The 19,709-nt window shown below is 40.7% G+C and overlaps 2 protein-coding genes across 4 annotated transcripts in view; one reads left to right on the forward strand and one right to left on the reverse strand.

Moving 5' to 3' along the window:
* Window positions 1-434: 434 nt before the first annotated feature.
* LOC135342956 (uncharacterized) lies at window positions 435-19,262 on the reverse strand. 2 transcript variants are annotated; one of them, XM_064539849.1, is made up of 15 exons: window positions 19,102-19,262; window positions 12,050-12,348; window positions 11,586-11,690; window positions 11,395-11,499; window positions 8,523-8,627; window positions 7,043-7,147; window positions 6,811-6,909; window positions 6,403-6,507; window positions 5,847-5,951; window positions 4,635-4,739; window positions 4,388-4,477; window positions 3,716-3,820; window positions 1,175-3,423; window positions 1,017-1,086; window positions 435-888 (listed from the first exon to the last, which is right to left on the reverse strand). In XM_064539849.1, the coding sequence occupies exons 1-15, from the start codon at window positions 19,131-19,133 to the stop codon at window positions 515-517; spliced, it is 4,053 nt and encodes a 1,350-aa protein (XP_064395919.1). In that variant the 5' UTR covers window positions 19,134-19,262; the 3' UTR covers window positions 435-514. The 2 variants fall into 2 exon arrangements, with proteins under 2 accessions (XP_064395919.1, XP_064395918.1); XM_064539848.1 differs by having other exon boundaries at window positions 999-1,086.
* Window positions 19,263-19,311: 49 nt separating this feature from the next.
* LOC135342967 (uncharacterized) overlaps window positions 19,312-19,709 on the forward strand; it is a 40,463-nt gene continuing 40,065 nt past the window's right edge. The window contains exon 1 of one of the 2 annotated variants that reach the window (XM_064539863.1): window positions 19,312-19,385. The gene's annotated coding sequence lies outside the window, so the exon portion shown is untranslated. Of the gene's footprint in view, window positions 19,386-19,444; window positions 19,678-19,709 lie in introns of those variants that run through there. The other variant, XR_010397008.1, reaches the window with a different exon arrangement.

Consider the following 19,709-nt stretch of genomic DNA (forward strand, 5'->3'; position numbering starts at 1 on the left):
CCTATTTTTATCGATTCTGTTGCAGCCGTATCTGTTTTGCAGCCGTATCTGTTTTGCAGCTCCCCGTTGCACCACAGCATGCAGTGTTGTCAAGCGGAGTTCCCCTGACCTTGTCAAGTGTTAGTACTATAAAGCACATTGAGGATAGTATGATATAAAAGCAACAAATCTTGTTGGCCATGAAATTGTCACATTCAGATTGAGTGAGTATCTACGTGCCGCACAGCCATGCATGCAATGAGCATAAGCCAGAGCCAACCAACTAGCCATAGCTGGGAATGAGCTGAGTGTCCTTTGAGAATCTAACAATGGGTTGAACAATTAAAAATCTGCATGACGAGTAATGACTCGCATGTCATAACCACCCTATATACATATAGGCAACATAATTATACTGTTGCCGTTATATACACTCCTGTATACATGCAATCATATGTAAGTTGAGGATCACAATCAATCTCCTGATAATTAATACAGGCTACAAGAATATAGGGAAACCACATATGAATGATGTTTAATGAGTGTCTGCACTTTCTGAAACGTTAGCTGCTATGTACTTGCACAGTTCGTTGGCTACAACTCCTTTACTTAAGTGAAGTGAGATACTCACTAGTGCTCGAAATGTGGCAGCATAGAGGTTTCGATCACGCCATTTCCTCAGAGCTTCTCTCATTGCCGACTGAGTACTTTGTCGATAGGCAAGGTCTTTGATGTCAGTTTGCTGACCAGCAGTCAGTCCTAGTTGGTCGAGATAGTCATCCACATTGTCGAAGCATCCAGCCAGGAGTTGAAGGTCGTGTTCTATGATCTCTGTGTCCAACAGGGTGTCATTGACCCTAGTCCTCCTCTTCAGATCCTCAATAGTTAAACTACCTCCCAGCTCACCACCTGAGGTGTTAAAATAAATATTCATACATAATGCAAAATACACACACACACATTAAAGGCAGTACTGGCTTATAAAACAACGTAGCATTAATTAGTATGCGCAGTCTAACTTGTGTTGGTGAATTTACAGGCTACTTTCGGAGGTGATGGAGGCAAAGAGATTTCTGAAAATTTCATTAGAGGAACACCTGCCAGCTCCTGCATGTACAAAAACACATGACTGGAGTTATAAAACATAGTATATAATTATATGCATGCATGTAAACGTACTACTTGTCTCACTCACCAGAGGGTTCCTCCCAGCAAATACACTGAGTGGGTCAAGAATTTGTCGAAGAGACTTGTAACTGGCATTGTTTTTATCTCTCCAAGCCTTCAGAATACCTTCCAGATTATCACTGCTGCGAAGTGTGGTCAGATCACTTTCTTTAGCAAAGGCTGAGCAGATAATGCCTACCAGTTGATGATTCTTGCTCCAAGATGATGAAAGAGCTGAGAGAAATCGATCAGAAACTTTCGTGTTGTGTACTGGGTCGCGTTCATTAAATAGAGGCTGAATAATATTCTCACCGAGATCAACGTATACTTCAGCTGTGAGAAGATCAATCAATCGTATATTCTCAGCACCAGTGGTAGATACAACAAATCCCTCTTGGTTGACGGTCGTAAGTGCAACACAGGTAAGACTGAATATCCTAGTTGATTTTGAAAAATCTAGGGGGTAGGTTACATCATTCGGAGGGAGCAGGAATTCTCTTGATGTGATAGTAGGGCACAATTCGCGGGCCGTGTCTCTCACTTTATTAAGTACAGTTGATCGCATCTTAAGAGCCTCAACACAGAAATCATGTGCTTGAACAAGGACCACCACGTTTTTCTTAGCAACCACCCCGACAAGCACTTTAACCCCCTGTGGAGTACACCAGCAAACACCAGTGGTCCAGACGGAACATCGACGCTGAATAGCAGGGATAGCATCTACAGCTAATTCAGGAGCAAGGCCAAATGAAAGAGCTATTCTGAGTATGAGAACATGGAGAAATCGAGCATCGAAGAAGTCAGTACTCTCTACACAGGACAAGATCCAACAAAAGTGGTAAACGTGGTCACTTAAATGCTCAAACACTGAATCCGGAACTGCCAATCGAATCAGAGCTGGGCAAAAGACATAGCCGTCTTCAGAATGTGCAGTGGACTCGCTAGTTGAGGACAGGTGCTCATTGATAAGAACAAGAACTTCACTGTCTTCAATGGGAACAGCAAGCTCGAGATGGGACAAGAACCCAATCGGAATATCAATATTGAAGTTGGGGAAGTGAGCAGCAAGCTTGGATCGTGGCACTACGCCAGTGCTGGTGGCGAGGTCGCAATGTTGCTTGAAATCCTTTGGAGCAAACATTGTTCCGTTTATCTCGGCCAAGAGCTTTATTCTGTCAATAACAATAAAGCTTTTGCCAGGCGATGAGATGTTGTGTAGAAAAAGAATGTGACTGTTGTCACTCAGCTGGATGCAGATCTCAACAAGACGAGGGATGGTTGTTGGAATGAAAGAAAGAGCATTCTTCTGCTTTACAGTTGTTCGTTGAGAGTTAAGGTCGGATAAAATTTTTCGTTGAAGGTTTTCAAGCATGATAGTAATCTCATTGGAGTACTTGTCAAGAAGGTAAATCAAAAACATGTGAGAATTGAGGCTCACAGACAACCTGGATCGAATCAAATCACAACTAGTACCTACAGTGCGTCTCAACGTCTTCATACCATTAGAATTCGAAAAACGACAATCCATTGAAACAATCTGAACTAAATCAAATGCAGGAAATTTTCCAACTGTGTGAGAGATGACCCGTTCTTTTCTGCCGATTTCGTCCTTGTCTGACACCAAATCAGCGTGGCTACACACTACAATGAGCGGCGCTTTGCCCTCAATATTGGTACATTGGTTGGCAACAATCCCCAACCAGTAGGAGATAGAGTCGATGGTGATGGTGTCATCTCTATGGAGACCGGCTACAGTCACAAAGATAGGGGGACAAGTGTCGACTGCTGACTTGATAATGGCGGCATGACTGCTGTAGTAGGCTTCCTGTCCGGCAAAGTCATGAAATTGAACATCTCCATAGAATCGACTCTTGAATATTCGAGGGATGATTCCGGCTGTTTTTTGGCTCACTCCCTCAACTTTCCTGGGTTTGATAATGAGATTCACGAATGGGGCGAAAATGGTAGGCTCATGTTCCATTGCTTCTATAAGAGTGCTCTTGCCTTCACCACCGTGACCAATGACAAACATTTTTACTGGGTTAATCAGACTATCTTTTGAGAAGACATTCCCTAGAGTCTTGCGATGGTGAGTATACACATCTTGAGAAGTTGCCCCATTCTTTAGAAGCAGCTGAATGGTTTCACTGTCCTTGGCTAGGGCCAATGGTGTCTGCCCATTGTCATCTTTGATGTTGGGGTTGCAGTGACAGTCAGTGAGGAGATAGTGAAATATTGCCATGGATTTATGCATCTGAGCTCGCAGCAGTAAGTCATCTGTGTAAAGTATGTAGAATGCTTTATTTTCTATGTAGAAGTTTGCCTAAGGGGATGCTAATTACCATAATTATAGTGGTGTTATTTTCGCATGCCAAATTTTCGTATTAGTGTAGCACTAACTGCATGCTGAGTACTACTATAAACGATTACCCTAGTTAGTTTGAAGGACGTTTAATAGAAGCATTTAAAAAACGGAACTTTTAATGAGGGCTAGCCTACTGTACATGTAAGGTGGCTCATGTGCTATACGTAGGTACCATAATTATACTCTATTTTATGGTTGACTCACCAGTAACATCCACACTGCACTCAGTGACAAGGTACTTGATAACACTAAGCTTCTCCTCAAGAACTGCCAGTCCTAGTGCTGTGTCTCCACTCTCGGTTATAGGAGCTGTGAAAAGTAATTAGGAATGACTATGCATGTACATTCGATCAGGACACACTTACAGTAACAGTCAATATAAAGTTACCATTCTGTTATGTAGTATACCGCTGATACAGAGCAAAATAGACACTGAAAGTGCACTCAAGGTACTTACGTTCGTATTATTATACGCTGCATTTACCGCATTATTTATACTAGCTCTGACCACACCCATACTAGTATAGCTAGCGTTTTGCAAAAGTGCAATTAGGGCAGAGAGCCATTCATAGTTATAGCGACACAGTGGAGCCTCTCTAAACTACCTTCGAAGAGTAACCACCCGCTATATACAGAAGACTCGTTAATCCGACCACCCTTAGTAGAGTCTACTGTAGCGGCTTAAAGGTACATAGACTACAGCTAACTCTCAGAAACGGTCTCGTTTTATGAAGGTTCCACTATTTATAATGTGTGTAAATGTTGCTAATAAATTATTAAGTAGCAAAGGGTGGTACGTGCATGGTACTCACCTTGTAGTTAATGGTATATTAAGCCTCCTACATGTATATTGCTGTTTTAAAAGTGCTGACTCACCATTAACGTCCAAACTGTATTTACTGACAAGGTGTCTCAGGAAGTCAACATCACCAGCACCAATAACTAGCTTCAGTAAAAGTGCAGGGTCTGTACATAAACAATAACACATCTGGTAATAAAGAAAATTGACATAGTCTTCGGTGGGAATAATGACAGACAAATTAATCTACATAATTATAATATGCACTCGGCAATCTTGAAATCGCATGATCTACACATAATTATAATTATACAATAATTATACCATTAATATTCACACTGCACTCAATGACAAGGTACTTGACGACACTAAGCTTCCTTTCACAAACAGCCAGTCCTAGTGCTGTGTCGCCAATCTTGGTAACAGGAGCTGTGAAGATCAACTATTTACACATGCATGTGCAGGGACATATACATGCACACACTCGATAAACAAATAATTACCAGACAATCCTACCGTAGAAACTGAATTATTAGCGCTTACTTGAATATAAGAGTATTCTTACTTTAAGCGCATGCTCAACTGCAGGTTTTTTGAACTCGAATGGAAGCGCTTTAGAATCGATTCAGCAATTTCATTTATCTATGCGCTAGCTAGCTTGTACAGTGCATGGTAGCTATAATAATAGCTAGTGAATCCACGCAACCATTGTTGTAGTTGTAGAATGAACTGTAACACGATAAATTATAGTATGATATCTAGTTAGAGTTACCTGCTTGCCTAGCTCGCTCACTTTCTAGCTAACTACAACGAGTCATCCCTCATCACAAAGACATCCGGTTACTGGGTGGGGCTCGAACAAAACTGTATCATAAGCGCATCTTTAAATAGAGCTCTGCTAGCAGTAACTCTTCCACAAAGTTCACTGGAGTATGCTCACTGTAGCTGACCTGGAGCTGAAAAGATTCATTTATTGTGCACATGCAGCCTTTTGCTGTACCTATGGAGCCTTAATTTAGTTGTCAGCCTTTTTTGCATATTTCTGCTTCTGGTAAAAAAGAAACACTAGCAGCTAGCTATATGTATGTAGCTACTAGGTACAGGTAGCAGCTTGTCAAAGACTTTCTCATGGCAGAGTTCAAGTTTATGCAGGTGAAAATAACTTTGATGACAAGCTAAAGGTTGTTGAATTAGCTGGAGATAAACGCTCTTAAACAGTGGCCTCTCTCAAATTGTAGCCTCCTCTTCCAGCAAAATGAAACATTTAGTAGCCGCGGCTCCTGATCAAGCATATATACGGTATTTTGGAGCAGTGTGTAGTGAATGGGTTCTGAGCGCTTTTGCGCAAGAGAAAATAATAACTTGATATATACAAAGGCTTAAATGAAAATGTTGGGGTCAAAAGTTGCGCCCACGGCAGCTCTTTTTATACTTTCAGCTTGCTCCGAGTTCCGGAAGTGGCTAATCCGATAATTATTTAAAGCCAACATGTGCACATTATAGGAATAAGAATGAAACAATTAATTTTTTATTCACCTTCAACATCTGCACTGCATTTAGTGACAAGGTATTTGATGACATCAATTTTCCCCTCACGAACAGCCAGCCCTAGTGCTGTGTCTCCGCTCTCGGTTACAGAAACTGTGACATAGAGGATGATCATAAGATTATGTTTTTTCATACGTGCAATACGGAAAATTAGCAATGCATGTAGCTGTGATATCACAAGTGTTGATTTTGTGATTCGATAATGATATTCATGTACGTAATGTTAGCAGTAGAATACAGTACCTTTGTTATACCAGGAGCACATGATGGGATGGAGCGTCTTACTACGCAGATTCTGTATCGGCTAGCTATGTACAAATCATGCCATATATTTATATCAAACCGCTAAGTGCTGCTCACATTATTATTACATCAAACGCGTTATCAGCCACACATGTACAGAGAACTTAGCACATTACAAACAAGGAAATGTAGTATACGATAGTGAATCCGCAATACTATGACGCTCCATTCCTCATGTGCTCCTGGTTATACCTGACAGAAATCTTAAAAACAAGAGCATAACCATACAATTTTGACTCACTATTAACGTTCACACAGCACTCAGTGACAAGGAACGTGATGACACCAAGTTTCTCCTTACGAACAGCCAGACCTAGTGCAGTGTCTCCACTCTCTGTTATAGAAGCTGCATTATGAGTAGTATGTGTATGAGCACGAGAACCTAGCAGCAACTAACAGGGCAATATGAAACTAAACTACTCATAGTACTAGAAATATTAGCGTGATACTAAACTTATGCCATGTATGCGATCGGCTCTCATGTGACATTTGCAGGGCAATACAATAACGAGTCAATGTCAGATAAAGGGTTATTGTTCCACAAGTACAGTCATGTTGTTAGGTCGATGTAAATAAAGGCATGAACAACTTGATGTAGTAACAATGAAAGGCATACTACAAAACGACATTCTTTACTACTCTGACTCACCTTTTACATCCACACTATATTCACTGACAAGAACTCTCAGGAAGTCCACATCACCAGCATCAACAACCAGCTTCAGTATACCTCCTTGTATCGAAGAGTCTGCATGTACATGTACAGGAATTGAAGTAAACAGTCAATAAGTACGTATAATAACTCATGCAGCCAACATGCAGCTAGAATGAATAAAATCAGCTTCCACATCCACACATGCATACAGTACGTGATGATTCACCATTAATGTCCACACCACACTCAGTGACAAGGTACTTGACTAGATCAAGCTTTTCTAGACAAATAGCCAGTCCCAGTGCTGTATCTCCATTCTTAGTGACAGGAGCTGTGAGCATTACAACAAGAAAAATGTGCATGCCAGTGTACACGTATAACTAAAGATCAGGTTACATTTAGCACATCAACCGGTATTATATTCAGTACAAAACGGGCAGTGTAACAATTTTACAGGAGTGTACCATAGACTTGCGAAAATACGTCCATTTCCATGAATTACAGAAGGCATTTCAACTCAAACAACACTCATCCAGAAAATATAATTGAGCATGCTAAATAGTCAGGTGTTTATGCTAATACAAGATATACTTTTGCAATTGATGTCATTAAGGTTAGGATGTACGTAGTGTTTGCTCATTAATTATTCATGAGATAATGTTTTCATGGCAATATTGAAAGTAGTTTTTGTATCAATACAGGCAATGATAATGTTCATATTCAAGGTAAAACTGTCTATATTTCCTTTTTGAAGAGTATACGGAATAGCCGTCAGAGATCTGTGGTGGACACTCACTTATTTGGGTGTCAGTTTTCTAGAGCTACAGAGGCCATGGAGTGACATACAAGAGCTCTATGACAAGATCTATACTTAACTTAGAGCCAGATGTTTAGATATTTCTTTATTGTAATACTTGTTCTGTCATATCTGCTCTTTTGTACTATCAATACGCAAAAATGAGCCAAAAATAAACAGCACTGCAGCTGCAGAGTCTTGATTCTCATTTTACATCTGGTAAGAAGGTAGAAAAATGACGCAGAAGTTTTGTAGCTAGCTTTACCAAAATTGCTGTACAGATGCTGAGCGGGAACGTCCACTTTCTTGCGTGGGCGAAACACTATATCCTAACCTTAGATATTCTACCATTTTTTGGCTGGTAGATCAACCATGAATAGCAACAAGTCTCTAAATGTGATTCTGCTTGCTCAAAGGTGTATGCAGGGAACCACAAGCCCTTAGCTATATACGCACGCTGAATCTCAGTCTGATGCTGATGTCCCGTGATTTTGCCAGTTCGTTTGTGTCTTCTACAGAATAAGTAACTAGCATTAGCATGCGCATGCATGCATGTGATTGATAATTCTCGGCATCATTCCTATAACTTGGCTTATTCTTCCACAACACTGCATGCTACAGCATGAACAGTTATGTTACGAAATAAGAGCATGACGCTTTGTCATAAATCTATGGTTTTTGTTTAGCAACTGCTCATATAAAAAAGCTTTGAGATTGGCCGCAGACAGGCCTAATTTCGAGTTAGTTCCCCAAAATACCCCCATGTAGCCATGCAGTCGATCTCAATTTTGTATAAAAGGGTGTTTGAGGCTATACGGTATGGTACTATAGTACGGTTGAGGGGATCAAAGATTTATCAAGATGCATGGTAATACATCATACTCAGTCTAATGTTATATTTCTGACTCACCATTAAAATCGATTCTGCACTCAGTGATAAGGCATTTGATGACAACAAGATTCCCTTCACGAACAGCCAGTCCTAGTGCTGTGTCTCCACTCTTGGTTGCAGGAGCTGAGAATCATTATAATTATTGGCGTGTTACGATACTGACAGCCGAATATACATTTTTGTCTTAGAACAATTAAGTTGGCTTAGGTATGCTTCCTTTGTTAACTCTTTCTCCGCTGAAGCCGGCCGCACAGACTATTTTTAAAAAATTGCTGTCCACGCTGTGTTGGAGCTATGCACACGCTGTAGGTACCAGCACTTGCGCATTGAGCTGCTCTTTCATGTGGTATATTTAATATCTTGCCTCGAGATACTCGTCCAGTACTGCTGAAAGAAAAGTGACCGCATGTGACTAATTGATAATGGCTTCGAGATCTTCTTAGTATAACCATAGATAAAGAAGAGAGCGATTGGCAACGGAAGTTAAAACGTAGACTTTTGTGCAGGGGGTGTGGCTTAATCCTGAAACGATGCGTGTTGTCCCCCACCGTAACGCCGCGAAACACTTTTTTTATGTTTGAGGCCTTACACAGAGCTTTCTAAGACCCCCCAAAACTTCATTTCCATGCTTCTTGATGATGTGTATTATGTGGAAATTCCCAAAATTGTTTCTAGATTGTTGAGAAAGAGCTACAGGTACATAGCGCTTTTTTCACCTCTTTTCACCGGTTTTTTATGGCTATGTACCAATAACACCTATAATATAGCTAAGATTGTCTAACTAAGTAGTGTACTGGATCACATATAGCCTCAAGCATGGAAATGAAGTCTAAAATCAGCAGCAGGATTGTTATACTGACAGTAAGACAATCAGTTGTCTCCTCAACCATTCCTAGCCTGTGCTTTACTCGAGGCTGTCTTCCTACGTTGAAGTAGACAGCCTCGAGTAACGCCGGGGCAACACGGATGGTTATTCGAGGTCGATTTTGTTGCCAATCCCTCTTTGCTCTATCTATGGTACAACCTCAGTGAGGTTCTAGGCAGCTAGACAGTGAGAAGAACGATGCTTATAGACTTGTTGAGTGAGAGGATGGTGACTGGGATCATAGCTAGATAAGAAACTACCTCAAGCTAGAAAATATAGAGCCTAAAGAACCTAATAAAGAAGCTCTTGCGATGGACGAAGTTCCTGGATCTGGTAAGTCTAGAGTAGCATCTGTAGTCTTCCTAGCTTCAATATAAGTTTGTTTAGGCTAGTTACATCAGCAGTGGCATCATGAGCTACTATTTAAGTTGTAAACCTGTGTGTAGGTGAAGAAAAATTTTCCCGGAAAAATGGCGTCTGCTGATGTGACCTCACAGACAAGTTTCTGCTGATCCTGCTTGAACCGTGTCTCCGTGAGAACATTGAGAACACTTATATAGTGTCTTAGTCACTTTTGCCTTTATATATATAATTATACAATAATTATTGTTTGTGTACATAATTGTAAATGTTTGTAAGCAATCGCTAATTGGGGGGGTGGTCAGTTACTAGGTAACGATGATGGTGTCAAGATACCTGGGGTCTGTGCTACCATAGTGCTACCTGTAGGAAATATTTATACAAGTCATTTTAATGCATGGTTCATGATATATGAATTTTTAAAGAAAAACTCTGTATTTTCTTGTTTTAATTAAAACGGGGAAAGGCAAAAAACACCCAATGTGGCAAGAACAAAATGCTTGTCTTTAGATATTGCTTCTGCTTTATAATTGGGGCTAGAACTGTATAGGCTCAAATGTAGGCTAAATTGTACGAACACAGGAAAAGTTACAGTGGTAAATCTAGTAAACAATTTCTAAATGTGTCTGCATGCTAGCTTCTATGTTGAACGGTACGTGGAGGGTATGATTATGTTTTCCAGTCTTCATGCTGTATAAAAGAGTGTCGTTGTATATATATATTGCAGCCGTTGCACACACATTTGTTTCCGTGTAAAAAACTACAGATCCGGTCGTAGTAGATACAAAGATCAAGTGTTCCTGACAAGAAAAATCACCTGAAATGGGTGGGTTTTTTAACAAAGCCGGGGCATGAATGTTCCTGGGTGCATATGCAGGGAGATACAGACACGCTTTGGACTATCACTGTAACGTTTCCTGTGTTCGTGTAATTTGGCCTACGTTTTACAGTTGTAGCTCCATGCAATTGATGTATGTTGCAAGCAAGAATGCTACCTAAAGACAAGCAAATTGTTTATGCTAGAGTGTTACTTATAGCTACGAAGCAAAATTATGCATGTGTTTTATGTTATTCATACAAGTTTCATTGTGGTATATTGTTATAAAGAAACTTTTTGAGGAATGAACTTCTCCAGTAGTCCAGTTCACCGATTACAGAAGCTCCATAATTTACCAATTACCTACGTACAACCGTGACAGTGGCTTAGGAAGTGGGGCTCCAGGGGCCGGAGTCCCCCATATTTCTAGGCTATTAATTAATACCGTATAGCGGGAACATTTTGCGTTTTTCGAGGGCAGAGCAGTAATGCGAAAATGAAAACCGGGATAAACTCCTATGCACCGGTTTTTTCATATGCAAAGTTATTGGTGGGTGTGGTTTCTTGGCATTGAAATGCGAATATTAGAACAAAAATTTATGCTGAGGGCTCTGGAGCCGAATAGCGAACATTTGCACCCGCGAAAGCTTTCCGCTATACGGTAGTAGAGATGTCTTATTAAGCTGCACTATGTACTTTTTTTAAAATTAAAACTAGAGCCCCCCCATTGAGAAATTGCTTCCTACGCCACTGCGTGATAGTCATATCTAACCAAACTAATATTGACCGCGCACATCAATTTAAAGAGCGTACACATTAGGCAGCAGAAATAGATAAATTTTATTCACCTGTACTATCCACACTGCACTCAATGATAAGGTACTTGATGACATCAAGACTATCCTCACGAACAGCCAGTCCTAGTGCTGTGTCTCCAATCTTGGTAACAGGACCTGAAAAACATTTTGCTACGTTATGTACATGCATGCATGTTATTATGTCACACATCAGGCATTTAAAAGTGAGTGTTAAAACGCACCATTAACATCCACAATGCACACATTGATGAAGAACTTGACAATATTCAGCCTCCTACCATGAATAGCCTCTCCCAAGGCGGTTTTTCCGTGTCTGTTCATTATACCTACGTATATAATGCAGTGTATGGAATGGATACAGCATGTGGAGCAGCACATGCTTATTATGGAAGTGGTACGGTAGTGCTAGAAATTACTGTATGTGGGATGCTATATTTAATATGTGAGCAGCTATTTTTATATCGCACATCCTATCGCACAATTAAATCGAGAACTGTAAATTACAATTGAGTGTTTAATCGTGGAAGTACGTTAGTCGCAATAATAAATATCGCATAACATTTTCGAAGCCTTAAAATTGGCCACAGTGCATTGTATAATTGTATGCTCGCATAGATTTCTAGCACTACGGTACCTTTAATCTACTGTAACATCTATAATTACGATCATCAATTAGTATACTTACCTAGGTTACACTGTCTTGTTTCCATCAGCAACTTCACACACTCAATGGAACCCCAGTAACAGGCTAAATGTAGAGCTGTATACCCAAACTCAGTCTGCTGGTTGACATCAGCCTTATACTCTAGGAGAACCTTCACCACACCTGTTCTGTTGACGTAGCATGCCTCATGGAGGGCTGTCCATTCATCACTGTAAACGTCACTCCAATTCACTAGAGCACCTTGCTGCAACAGTTTCTTAATTTTGTCTACACTGCCACTGTGACGAGAATTCTTATAAAGTAGCTCACCCAGATGGTACCTATATTGTGCATAATAATACCAGTATAGGATCAAAACATAATCGATTTGTAGAACGAGATAAGAGGACAATGAACAAGACTTTGTATTTTGTTGGCATTTTGTACAAACAGTATAGCGCTTAGTGCACACATGATATCATGCATGATGAACATTTTTTTCCATCAATTTTGCTGCATGCAGGCAGAATCAGGAAACTCAAACAGTGGGATATGAGATCGACCATGATTGTTGCTAAAAAGCAGGAGAAGTGCTTTGAACACCCCCTGCTATTTATAATTATAAATTATGTATGCCCCTTCATGGCTTGCAGCTCTTTGCAAAAACTGGAAGTGAAATGATGTAAATTGGTGGGTTAGGTTTCCAGCCCCCAAAATGTTAAGGGCTCTGCGGCGGGGTATCTGGCGCTTTGCATCCTCAAAGCACCCCTCTCCTATAATTCCTGCGTATGCCCTGAAAAGGATCGATATCAAGTCAAATTTAGGGTGTGGTTGTCACAGTCCAGCAATTACTACTACATCCACTCCAGTTTTTCCCCCCGGCAAGTGCCCCGGCATTTGTCCCAGTATTTATACTATCATGAATAAACGCAACGCCATTCAAAACTTCACATGGTATTTATTCTCAAGGATTTATTTTTAGGGAGGCGTAAACATTTGATGTGTGTCTGATGTGACAGCTAGTAGAAGCCACTGACATGCAGATAGATTAGTGTAGCAGAACCTGAAGTATGTCCTATAAGTCCTATGAAGGCGAACACCCAGAATTATCCATCACCAACCGACAGAAAACACTCAATCGTGAACTCACTGGACGTACTGCTTCATCTGACAACTTTAATACCACTTATTAAACGTTTCAAGTGCTGATTCTTTAACCGTTAAGGGCCCCGGGAATGCTGGAAGTATTGTGTGCATGGGGCAAACCTAGCCTTAGCAATCGCGCAAAGTTGTAGTGAGCACTTGTTCGACTTGCTGTTTCCTAATATCTCTCTAACTGCAATTCTCTCTGTCTTGAATTCAAACCTTGTGACGACAGACGAGCTTCTGTTTCATTAGCTTCTACTTGTTGTTACACTTCCCTTAGCATTGCCAGCAGATGGTGTCTTTGATATGGCGTAGGGAACGCCATTGCCTCATTGCCTTACTTGTTCAACAGTTGAGCTGTATCAGTTTCATCAGTTAGAAATATTAATGTCTTGCTTGTGCAATTGTAATACGGTACAAATAATCGTTAGAAAATGTAGCGATTATCACGCTAAAAAGCTTAAACTGTGTGACAAACAGACAGCGGATATCCGGTCACGGAGCTCTCTCTGCAGTACTCGTTACCATGGGATAAGCCTCAGGGCTTGCCCCAATTACAAAAATGTAATTATACCGTCTCTATTCTACTTTTTACTACCCACAATGTTAGGTAAAGGATTGATCAAGTAAACGCGAAAAAACGCAAGAGAGCCTCATGTCAATCTGTCACAATGCCATGCGAATAATGCAAGTAAAACAAGGATACAGTATATTGTACATAATCATACGCAGAAAAAAACTGTGACTTTTTTCATGCACATAATTGGGTTAGCGAAGCGAGTCCCTTCCTAGTGATGAATGTTGAGATTTTGTGTGTGTATGTGTGTGTGCGTGTGTGTGTGTGTGTGTGTGTGTGTGTGTGTCATGCTAGCTAAATGTACACTTGGGAACGAAGGATCAGACAAGACACAGCGACTCCTACAGCAGGTCAGAACAGTACAGCAAGGTAGACCAGCCTGAAATCACACAGTTATACATAGCTCTAGCTTGAGGTCACAGCAGTATTACAGTACAGCTGGCCAGCTCACTTGCTGTGAGTCTACTTTATTATTGGGCCATAAACCTGGCATGGGCACAAGAGCTAGCTATACAGTCAGCAAGGAAGGCTCAGACAAGACACAGAGACTCTTGGAGCCACAGGTACACCTACAGTACGTCAGAACAGGACACAGAGACTCTTGAGGCCACAGGTACACTTACAGCACGACAGAACAGTATACAGCAAGTCACACAGGCCTGAAATCACATGTGACATTCATCACGCTTGCCCCATGGCGCTTGCGTCACCCTAGTATTATTTTTAATGCATGGTAGTATGTGACATAAAACTTCCATGGTATGGTGTAGTGCATTATGTGTGAGCATTCCTATCATGACAAAAGAAGAATGAGCAAAGTTTACATTCCATATAGGTGCTGGGTTCTGACCCAGTGTGCAGCTTTGGACTGAGCTTTTCTCACATTCAAATACCTATATAGCGGGTATAATTACTTCGAGGGTACAAACTTTCGCGGAATGGCCGTTAGAGGTTTTCGCAGAATAGCGGCCTTTCAGCAGCATGCGTGCATGTGATATTAAATTCGTGGGTAAAATGTTTACGGTACATGCTGAATCAGCAAAAACCGCAAACATTTTATACCCTTGAAATATACACGTTACACGGTAGCTCTGTAGTATGAAGCCATAAGCCCCGTTTACACCAGGCCTTTAATCCGGGTTGGAATCCGGATTAAACCTAACTGCGTTTGTGTAAAACGGCCCTAATTATCCGGGTTCTAATCCGGCATAGCCAACCCACTTTTGGAGGGTACAGATTGTCAGAAGCGGTTTAGCTGTGAGTAAACACAAAGGGCTAATTCTGAGGTGTTGTACATGTTCGTGGGTGTTTCTAGAGTAAGCTTGTAGCTTCCTATCAGCCAATGTTTGCATTAGTGGTCATTTTACTATGGCCACTACTCAGAAAAATCTGACTGGATTAGGTGTAAAAGGGGGCTATAGATCAAAGGAAGTATGTGCTCTATTTTCATGTGGCTGGAAAATAGAGCACAGTTTTGACAGAGCACATTTAGGGTATTTAGTACGTGGGAATATGGAGCAACTGCTCTACGGTTGCAAGGAGAGTAAATATGCAAAAGTACAGTAAAAGTAAAGTACAGCACTATTAGCTTATAGCCATGCTCATCTTGGATTTAATTTTGCAAACTGAAGATTTTTATTTTTGCTTACCGGTACATTATAAAGATGGAAGAGCAAAAGCATTCCCTCCAGAATCAGGGACAGCAAAATCTGTTCGAAAGTTGCTATTCTACTAACGGTAGTTATAACTCTACACTATATAATTATATTATAGAGCCCTAGCTATTGGTAACTGTAAGAACGAGAAAAGAGGTGCATAAACCAGTATGCACCGTCTTATGCTCAAGCTCTATGGATACTATAATTATGGTGCATAACGTCTAGGAGAGTAGCCCAGAACTTCTGTGGGCAATGACTTCATTGTGCTTCATAATTATACTTACATGGCAACCAGTAATACAACTATGTTTGTTATTTAAAGATACGGTGCTTTCTTACGAACTTCTGTGGGCAATTATATGGTTTCACTGACTTCATTGTCAACTATGTTTGTTATTTAAAGATACGGTGCTTTCTTACTCAGTAATATCCAAGTGTTATAACAACTAACATACGCTCTTTGCTTTACTCTGGATTGAGCTGTTTGGGGCGAGTATGAGTGAATTGTGTATTTGGGTTATTTAGTTTTCATTTTCAGTGGCACCTCATATATCAACATTATATGTGTGATTTGTGATTTATTGATGTTGAAATCAAGCAAAAAACAACGACATCTTCATGCATGCAGTCACTCCACGGGAGTTCTTGGTACAAGTAGACGGATATAATATATACACGTGATGTACTTATAATTGTGGTGTCAGGACTCAGGTACATACAGGGGAAAGGGGGGACCTCCCCTAGATCATAATTCCTTCACTAGAATTTCAGTTGAGACAATTTTCAGTTGATACATTTTTGGTGCATTCCATAAGTTATAGTTATAACACAGGCACAAGCACTCAGCCCTCGGGGCTTACGCCCTCGTGCTGAGTGCAATATATGCCATGCATCCCGAGTGCACATGTTATAACTAGTTTATATCCCGAGGGCATAGCAACATAACACTATCTTAGTAACACAATATAAAAAGATGACAAAGACAACTCTAGACACAGCTCCATCTTCTAGACGCCAGTATATGCAGCGTATAAGATTGGCACGACTGACGAATGGCTTGACACAAAATTGTTGGAGTTCCAACGCTGAAATCACTGCAAAACAGCCCCACCCCACTACTGCTGCAAAGAAACAGCCCCACCCTACTTACTACTACTGCGAAGAAACAGCCCCACCCTACTACTCAGTGTAACTGCTGCTCGAACAACCCTTCACTATCCTCGGCATCACAACCAAGCTCGCCTCTACACTGCTGCAAAACAGCTCAAGCCCCCAGTGAAAAGAGGCGCTTCTAGTGCTATGGTGAAGCAGAATTGACATGCATCACAAAGTCGAGGACTAGGTCTTCTAGGAACACAGAATCTCCACAAAATGAGCCTTGGACAATTTTAAAACCTGCATTGTTGCAAAGAAGAAACTCCAGCAGTGCTGAACATTCCTGCATGGCTGGACTTACTTTGATACTTGTTATTTCTCATGATACAATATTTAATTTAATTGTCTGTCTAATGCCAGAGGGGCGTTTTGTGGTTAGTGCATTATGACTTTCAGCAGTGCATTATGCTGCATATTGCACTTGGGAACAACATAGCAACAGGATATAATTTTAACAAGAAGACAAAACAGCAAACATTTGATACACAAACACTACAAACCTACACATAATTATAAATATATACAACAAACTGATTGAACTAAAGCATGCAACAGCCTAGCCTATATAAATAAGGCCACTACAAGTGATACTCTGGTTTCTGGCCCACCTCCACATCAGATTTATTCTATCTCATGCATTACTTCTACTACGCATGCGTAGAATGGCCCATGTGGTCCAAATTGGGATTCATAAAGTGAAACCATAGATTAAAGAGGGACTGGAAATGGAAGTTACCTCGAATTATATCCGCTTAATTTAGCGTTAATTTATAAATTCGCTAAAATTTTAGTACTGGTTATGCCTCGAGGCGTAGCCGCACGAGGAATATGACTGTGTGTGTGTGTGTGCGTGCGTGCGTGCGTGTGTGTGTGTCTGTTCCAGCTGTAACTGCTCAACAGTTGCAATGAGACGAAAACTAACAGCTTCTATAGGCTTCTAGCCACATTCTCTTGGATTAGCATACTAAAGCTTCTTTCTCGAGTTATGGCTAGTTTGACTCACATCGAAGGCTGTTGCAGTCTTTTCAGAATCTTTGGTAGCATCATTTGTTCGCACAAACTTTCTATTCAGTTAGCCTTGCACTAAAGCGCTAGCTTTTTGTTAGCTACAAGAGTTAGAGAGAGAGAGCTGCTAAAGAAGCTAGCTATTTTAGTAGCCATTATTGAACTTGGCGAGACACACCCCTTATTCCTGGATGTAATGCGCATGCGCGCTCAATACCACATGTAAGATAATCCATTTTGAACCCCAAGATCCTGGCAGAATCGATTTCTTCTTTGTTGACAATGAGGTCCTGGTAAGCCACAAACCAACCTTTCTGATAACTCTTTTTAGACTGCTTGTTATAGATACTACTTTCTGTGATTATCTCACAGATTACTGACTATGCCCCACTGTTTGGCTACAGGAATTTAAGACGATCAGTATGCACTATTAACTGTGGACACCCCTTTCTTGTGAAACAATCAAAGCACATTGCAAATTATTTACCTCTTCTATAACACTCTAATACTTTTGAGCGAAAGCAAAAACATGGCGAGAGGCGCGCACGCTTGCAACACTCGTTTATAATAGTAACAATAAGGTACGCCGGGGTTTAATCAAGGCTATGTATCTATAACGTTGTTAGGTTAGATAGTACCTTGGCTGTCTGCTATATTACTGTGAACCTCGCTAATCCGAATAGAGCCGGACCAGACCCCATCCGAATACATGAAATTTCCGGATTAATGGATGTCATTAATTGATTATGAAATCATTAACGAAGACACTTTTGTACATGTATTATGATATTCAGAAGGGAAGCTGCTAGCTAGAATAGTCAACTTTCTCTCCAATACAGTGAGTCTTGTGAGTGAGCTCTTCGTTTTCTTTGCAGTGGCCATTGTTTTGGGCGCCGGGCGAGGTTGAGCAGTTTATAAAATTATTGCTGATTCAGCAAAGCAAAGTTAGATTGCGCATGCGTAGTGATCTGTTCTACTGACAGCCCCTCCTCTTTTCAGTTTGCCATTTTGTCTGGATTTGCGAGGTTTCGGACTAAAGGGTCCGGATTACCTCGATTTAAGGCGACCCTCCAAATAGGCGACACCCTGGAGCTTCAGCAATTTTCTGACCTCTAAAAATAGCGACAGCTGCGTTGACAATTATTTTTTAATGTCGCGTTCTAAATAGAGGTAAATATAGCCACTCCCTAGCCTCGATCGTAGCCCACTGGAAAATCAAGTGGCCTGAAATCGAGGCAAGTAGACTCTGTAGAGTTACCTCTAATTAGATGCGACCCTCTAAATATGCGACACCAGGACATTTTTCAACCTTCAAAAGAAGCGACCTCTGGTTTCGTAATTATTAAAAAGTGCGAGGTCTTTAATACTACGGTATGGTGAAAGTTAGAATAATGGTCAGTTAGACAAGCACAATATCAAGACAAATCCAAAACAGACTACTAACGGCAAACAACCAAACTGATGCACATGATCCTTGTGCATCAGTTTGCTGTACGTTAACGTATAACAATCTCTTGTCAAGAGATTTTTTATGAACTGAAAAGGAAGCTCACCTTCTCCAGTAGTCCATAGGCCTAGTATTCATGGGGTGTCTGAGTATAGATAATGGTCTGAGTCTGAATCTTTGGAGTGGACTTTAATTAATACTAGCACACTTCCGATCAGGCAGTGCATACATTGAAAATGAAATCTATGGGCAGTATGCACAGTATTGACTTGTGGTAAATTACTAAAAGACGCGCATGCGCACATGCATTGAGAGCCTCGTGGCTCATTTGGCTCCCAAAAAATCAGCACAAAAGAGTTGAATGTAGAAGCCCCAATGGATTCGAAAAAGGTAAACGCTTGTTGCTAATAAAGTAGATCTACGTTAACTAATTTGTAAAGCTAGAAAGATGTTTGCCTGTTAGTGTTATAAAATTAGGCCTATTATACTATAAATATCGTATGATTTCTGTGTATAATTAGTGCACTGCACTGGAATTTGTACAGTGAAGGTGCTATAAAAGCGTATCATAATAGAGTAAAGCCACAGATTTATCGAACACAAACGCTTTTTCTCGAGGATAGCGGCTCAAAGCATCTAAATCAATAGCACCTAATCGGCGAGACCTAATCTCTCGGATTAGGTATATATGGAATAGCCTCGAGACCAGCTGTT

Source organism: Halichondria panicea, chromosome 10 (assembly GCF_963675165.1).
Source record: "Halichondria panicea chromosome 10, odHalPani1.1, whole genome shotgun sequence".
Classification (NCBI taxonomy): Eukaryota; Metazoa; Porifera; class Demospongiae; order Suberitida; family Halichondriidae; genus Halichondria; species Halichondria panicea.

Bases quoted from the DNA above. Each gene is read 5' to 3' on its own strand.
- LOC135342956 (XM_064539848.1), bottom strand. From the start codon at position 19,133: ATGAATACTAGGCCTATGGACTACTGGAGAAG. The intron at 7,148-8,522 runs GTGAGTCAGAAA...TAATGCTCACAG, and splicing joins GTGCAGAATCGATTTTAATG to CTCCTGTCACTAAGAATGGA. The intron at 4,740-5,846 runs GTGAATAAAAAA...TGATCTTCACAG, and splicing joins ATGCAGTGCAGATGTTGAAG to CTCCTGTTACCAAGATTGGC.